General features: G+C 59.5%; 3 protein-coding genes across 3 annotated transcripts; 1 reads left to right on the top strand and 2 right to left on the bottom strand.

The window, feature by feature from the left end:
* Positions 1-147: 147 nt before the first annotated feature.
* On the top strand, positions 148-1,521 carry ACA1_261650 (helicase conserved Cterminal domain containing protein; the record flags this gene model as incomplete). Its single annotated transcript, XM_004333708.1, has 7 exons — positions 148-257; positions 348-464; positions 591-692; positions 811-922; positions 1,113-1,239; positions 1,317-1,387; positions 1,411-1,521. 7 exons carry the CDS (start codon positions 148-150, stop codon positions 1,519-1,521), a joined length of 750 nt encoding a protein of 249 aa, XP_004333756.1.
* Positions 1,522-1,634: 113 nt separating this feature from the next.
* On the bottom strand, positions 1,635-4,751 carry ACA1_261640 (methyltransferase domain containing protein; the record flags this gene model as incomplete). Its single annotated transcript, XM_004333707.1, has 7 exons — positions 1,635-1,742; positions 1,836-1,932; positions 2,050-2,366; positions 2,468-2,517; positions 2,609-4,108; positions 4,208-4,303; positions 4,463-4,751. The coding sequence occupies 7 exons, from the start codon at positions 4,749-4,751 to the stop codon at positions 1,635-1,637; spliced, it is 2,457 nt and encodes an 818-aa protein (XP_004333755.1).
* A 141-nt stretch (positions 4,752-4,892) lies between these two features.
* Positions 4,893-5,569, bottom strand: ACA1_261630 (uncharacterized protein; the record flags this gene model as incomplete). The annotated part of the gene is made up of 3 exons (XM_004333706.1): positions 4,893-5,010; positions 5,098-5,274; positions 5,397-5,569. The coding sequence occupies 3 exons, from the start codon at positions 5,567-5,569 to the stop codon at positions 4,893-4,895; spliced, it is 468 nt and encodes a 155-aa protein (XP_004333754.1).
* Positions 5,570-6,000: the final 431 nt, after the last annotated feature.

Below are 6,000 nucleotides of genomic sequence, written 5' to 3'. Positions count from 1 at the left end.
ACACACACACACACACACACACACACACACACACACACACACACACACACACACACACACATACACACCACACACACACACACAACACTGAAACTGTTACGTCGGTGCGGTGGTGTGCGGTGGTGTGCGACTCTATTATAGGAGTACATGGTCATCTGCAGCTTGGCCTACAAACCGCTCGTGTTGCTGTACCTCCTGGAGATGTTCGACTTCAAGCGCACGCTGTGTTTCACCTCGTCCGTCGAATCCACACACAGGTGAGCGGCACATTGTATCATCATGACCGCTGGCGTGGTATAGTCTGACGCGTTGCTCTTTCTTTCCTTCTTTCCCTGCGCACGCACTAGGCTGTACCTGCTGCTGACGCTGATGGGCCAGACGGGCGTTGCCGAGTATTCGTCGACGCTACCGCAGCGCAAACGCACGCAGATCATCGAGAAGTTTGCCAAGGGCGACATCAAGATGTACGTCACTTCCGCACACGCACACACCGCACGCGCACGCGCACGACACACCGCACGCACACACCGCACGCGCGACACATACGCACGCGCGGACTCTTACTGTCGCACCATGGCACCATGGCACAGTGTGATCGCGTCCGATGCTATGTCGCGCGGGTTGGATATTGAGGACGTGGAAAACGTGATCAACTACGACGTGCCGCCCTTCATCAAGACCTACGTGCACCGGTGCGGCTGCTCTGCTGAACTCTATTTAATTTAATTTAAACTAATTTATTATTTTCAGTTTTATTATTATTTGTTTTGTTATAATTTTGTAATTTTTAACTCGGGTCCAATAATGCAGAGTGGGCCGAACTGCGCGAGCAGGCCGGCAGGGCAAGACGTACACGCTCCTATTGAAGTCGGAGGCGCACCACTTCAGGTCCATGCTCAAGAAGGCCGAGCACTCCACCAAGGTACGCTGCGGCCCCGACCGAACTGCTGCCCCCCTCGAGGGAGGGAAGCACAGTGATGGACCAACGTGTGCGTGTGTGCGTGTGTGCGTGTGTGCGTGTGTGCGTGTGTGCGTGTGTGCGTGTGTGCGTGCGTGTGTGTGCGTGTGTGTGCGTGTGTGTGCGTTGCGTCGGCGGACAACGTGTGTCACAGATCAATCAAGTGAACATCGACTATGAAACGGAGTTGAACAAGTACATGGAGCAGTACCAGGAAGCGCTGGAGAAGCTCAAGGAGATACTCAAGCCCCACATGGGCAAGAACGACCCCACGCAACGCGGTACGCCCTTGATGGCCCGCACCAACCATGTCGTGCGCTCGCGCCGGTTCCTCACCTCTTCGCTCTTTGACGCACAGAACGACCCAAGACGGCTGAGGCCGAGGCCAAGCCAGCAGCGCAGCCTCAGCAGCAAAAGAAGCAGAAGAAGGTCCAGGGAAAACAGGAGACGAGCAACACGAAGACAAAATGGAGGAGGTGGAGGCTATGGTGGACGACCTCGACGACGAGGACAAGCTGCTCGACCTCCTCAAGCAGAGCGCCGCCCGCAGCTGGGGCCTGTGAGACGAGGTTTGCGCTGTTTCATTCATGAAATGACGAACTCGCCCATCGGCCCTTGATCGCGGTGGTGAAGAATGAACGTTGTCCACTTCTTTCTTCTTCTTCGTTTTCATTGTTTATCTCTTCTTGTAGATGCAGGGCTTCAGGGTCAGGTTGGCCTTCTTGGCCGTCGGGCGGTCGCTCTTCTTGAACTCGAACAGAATGAACATCTTGTTGTGGTCGTCCTGCGCACGAAAACGTAACACATCACGTCAGTCACACGCCCCACCATCGATGCGAGAAGAGAGGGGGGTGGGTTGCAATCGCTCGGTGCGCACCTGAGACACGAGGTCGAACCCGAGGACGTAGAGAGCGCTCACGAACTTCTCCACGTTTTCGAAGCGCGACTTCACTTCCGCGATCTTGAGGCTTCCCCTGCGGTCGTGCCCAAGCCACCCACGCGCCCGGGTCAGTCCAACGCACGCACGCGCGTCATGTGTCGTGTGCATGTGCGGGGGCGTGTGTGCGGTGGTGCGTGTCGCGCTGGCGTACTTGGGTTTGAGAATGCGGTGGGCCTCGTTGATGAAATCGACGAGGTTGGTGCCCATGAGGGCCAGGCAGAAGATGACCACGTCCACGCTCTTGGGACCCAGGGGCACCTTCGAGACGTCGCAGGCCGTGACCCACTTATTGGGCGCCGCCAGGTCGAACGAGTGCACCTTCTGCTCCACGTTCTGCGCGATCTTGGCGTCGCCGCAGCCCATGTCCGCCACCGTGAGCGTCTTGGGCAGCTCCTTGAGCTGCGCGATGAAGATGTCGACGGGATTCTCGGGCCACAGCTCCACCTGGCGCGCAAAGCCCCTGTGATACTGCACTCAACAGCAACACAGCCCATTAAACGAACGCGCGTGCGGTTGTGCGTGTGTGCGGTTGTGCGTGTGTGCCGGTGGTGCGTGCGGTGGTGAGTTACCTCTTCGAAGACGCCAGGGTCCTTCTTGACGAGTCGCAGGGCCTCAGAGCCTTCAGAGAAAGAAAGCTGCGCGTGAGAGTGGTCTGGTTGGGAAGCGCCGAGGGGAAAATAGGGCGAGAGCGGGGGAGAGTGGTGCGGCACCGGTCGTGGTGTAGAGCTGCTCGTTGATCCAGCGGAAGCGCGAGCCGGCCAGACGGGCCTGCATCTTCTGCTGCAGCTTGGACAGCCCCTTCTTGGGCGTTGTCGACGCTGTCGTCGTCGCCTCCTCCTCTCCCTCGACCTCCATGCTTGTCGTGTCTTCTTCGTTCTTCTTCGCTTTCTTGTTGTTGCCGTGGGGCGAGGCCGCCGCCTCCTTCTTCGGGCCGGCCTTGCGCTTGGTGCCCTTCTCCGCCTTATGGGGCGCGCCGCCCTCGAGCAGCTGCTTGTCCCTCTGCTCGGCCTCGGCCAGCATCTTCCGCAGAAGCTCGTTCGCGCCCGCCTTGGCGGCCTTCTTGCCCTTGGGCTCGGCGGCGGTGGCGGTCGTGGGCGTGGCGGGTGCCATCTTGCCCAGGTGCTCCATCAGGAGCTGGTCCAGACCTGAAGCGGCGGCGGCCGCTGCCGCGACGGCCGGCTTCTGCGGCGTGGTGACGGTGGCGTCGGCGTCGGCGGCGGCCTTCTCGCTCTGCTGGCCCTTGCCCTTCTTCCTGTTGTTCTTCTTCTTGTTGTTCTCCGCGTTGGGTGACTTAGTCGGTGTCGTGGGGTTCTGCGCCTCCTTGGCGGGTTGGCTCTGCGGCTGCTGCGGCTGCGGCGCCTTGGTCGGGGTGGCGGCCTTGGCGTTCTTGTCATTGGTCGGGGTGGCGGCCTTGGCGTTCTTCTTGTTCTTGTTGTTGGGCGACTTGGCCGGCTGCTGCTGCTGCGTGGCCTTAGCCTTGGCCGGCGCGGCGGCCTTGGCGTTCTTCTTGTCATTGGCCGCAGCCTTGGTCGGCGTGGCGTTCTTGGCATTCTTGTTGTTGTTGTTGTTGGGCGACTTGGCTGGCGTGGCGGCCTTGCCCTTCTTGGTGGTGTTGGGCGACTCGGCCGGTGCAGCGGCCGCCTTGGTCGGCGTGGCGGCCTTCGGCGTGGCGGCCTTGGCGTTCTTCTTGTTGGGCGACTTGGGCGCCGGCGTGGCGGCCTTCTCCTTGGTCGGCGTGGCGGCCTTCGGCTGCGGCTTCCCCTCCTGCTTCTGCTTCTGCTTCTTCTCGTTCTTCTTCGCCTTCTTCTTGGGCGGCTTGGCCGACGCGTCGCTTTCGCCGGCGGCTTCAGTGTTGCTGGTCTTCGCCTCGACCTGTCCCGCGGCCTTGGCCTGCGCCTTGGCCCGCTTGGCCCTGTTGGCCGCACCGCCGCGCAGCCCTCTCGGGCGCTTGGTCGGCGTCGTGGCGGTAGAGGCCGCGGCCGCGGCGTCGCCACCACCACCTTCTCCCGTGCTGCCCGCCTCGCCAGCCTCGCCGCCGGCGGTCGCGGCCTTGGGCTTCTTGGCACCTCCGCGGGAGCCGCGCTTGCGCTTCTTGGGCGTCGTCGTCGCGGCGTCAGACCCATTGCTCGCAGCCGAGGCCGTGGCCGCAGCCTCGGTGGCCTTGCGCGGGCTGGCCTTCGCCTTGCCGTTCGCCGGCGCAGGGCTCTCGGCTGTTGTGCGTGGGGGCAGAAGGGTGGAGGGGAGCGTGTGTATTAGCAGAAGCAACCAACCTGATGAGTACTCAACAGTGCACAAGCGTTCACGCTTACCCTTCTTGGCTGCAGGCTGCTTGCGGGGACTCTTTGCCGGGGTGTGCTGGTCCTTTTTCACTGGTGTCTGCCGATCGCTGCTCTTCTTCTTGTCGCCTGCAACGACCCCAACAAGAGCACATCGTTATGCTACTTCACCCAGTAAATCTCGTTCCTCAATTCTTGATGATTAAATTTCGAGTAGCGTTAAGATTTAATCTCGTACTTGCGATTTAATCGCGAACGTAAAAGTAAATCGAGATGGGGAATGAGCACCTTGGGGGGTGACAGGGGCGGGGCTGGCGGCCTCGACCTCCATCTGGCTGCTTCTACGCCGCTTCCTCCTCGATGAGGCTTCGTCAATGGCGCGCTTGACCTCGGCAACCGCCTCGCCCTGGAGCGAGGCCGTCACCACCTTGAACACATCTCCCGATGCTGATGTAGCACCCGCAGATTCGGCACCTCCTCCGCTCTTCCTTCGCCCCTTCTTACCGCCGGCCTTGGCCGAATCAGCTCCACCGCTGCTGCTGGGTTCATCCCACGACGGCACACTCACTTCCCACATTCTCTCCTTGTCTGTATGCACTCAATTGAAATGAATCAATGCAGCCTCTCGAGATCTTTCTCGTTTTATGTAGCGGCTCGTTACACGCGGAGTTAACTGATAACCACGATTCGTTTATGTGTGGCAGTGCAAGAGAGCGCATCAGGCGCAGAACACGACGGTGAAGGTGCCGCCCGAGTTGACGACGTGCACCTTGGAGTAGTCGTTCCAATAGTGGAAGGCGTCCGGGCAACCAGGGTAGGTGCAGATGGGAGAGAATCTGACGTCATGACGCAGAGTGTAAGCCTGGCACACGTACGAGATAACAAGAACAAGAACAAGAACAAGAGAACATGAAAAGAAGTACCCGCCGAAGGGAGCGAGGATCTGCATGGCGATGTCGTAGCCGGGGATGACGCTGAGGTCGTAGGAGTCGTGACCGGGCCAGGTCTTGGGGTTGATGGAGAATTCGGCCCAGGTCTTGCCGCCGTACCCGTTCTTCAAGTTGAAGTACGTGTCGGTCGGCCGGAACTGCAGCGAGCCGCTAGAGCAATGGTCAAGGCAGGCTTGAGTCAGTTTGGTTCTTCTTTTCTATTGTATTATTGTCTTTTTTAAAATGTAAATAAAAAGCCAAGTGAGGCAAAAAGGGAACAACATTGGGGGTACCCAGGGCGGAGGGTGCCGAGGTTGCGGGAGGGCAGGGGGTGTTCGTTGATGTTGGCGGTGTAGATGACATCGGTGTCGAAACCGCACTTGTTGACCACGTGAATGTTGGTCGCGAGAGCGCAGCCCAATGCACCGGCGAGGAGCAGCACGCAGAGAAGGCGAGCAGGGGACATGTGGGTTGAAGCTTGTTGTTGGTGTTTGAGGGCAAAGACGAGGGAGGCCAAGGGTCGAAACTACCCACCAAGCAAAAGGTGAACGAAGAAGCCACCACTAAAATTAAACTCTGTTATTGCCTGGACCAATCGCATCACCTTGGTTTGGCCCACCAATCCCAGCTTAGAAATAAGGTTGGACGAGGCGGCTCTTCATGACCATGTTCGGTTGCACTACCCGATCTGTGGTCCCACTGCAACGCCCCAGAAGATACACGAGATTTCCTTCCGCGGTCGTGGACAAACTTTTCCGCGGAATGTCGAACTTGGGCTGGTGCAGTTGCGCTCAGAAGCGACCGAAATTCTGCAACCCCCTCCACCACGTTCTTGGTTCTGCACGACCCTGGCTCCCACTTCACCGTCAGCATCACGCACTCGCTCGCAGGGTTTCC

This window comes from Acanthamoeba castellanii (genome assembly GCF_000313135.1).
Source record: "Acanthamoeba castellanii str. Neff unplaced genomic scaffold scf7180000084769, whole genome shotgun sequence".
Classification (NCBI taxonomy): domain Eukaryota; phylum Discosea; order Longamoebia; family Acanthamoebidae; genus Acanthamoeba; species Acanthamoeba castellanii.
This window is presented reverse-complemented; position numbering and strand designations above follow the sequence as displayed.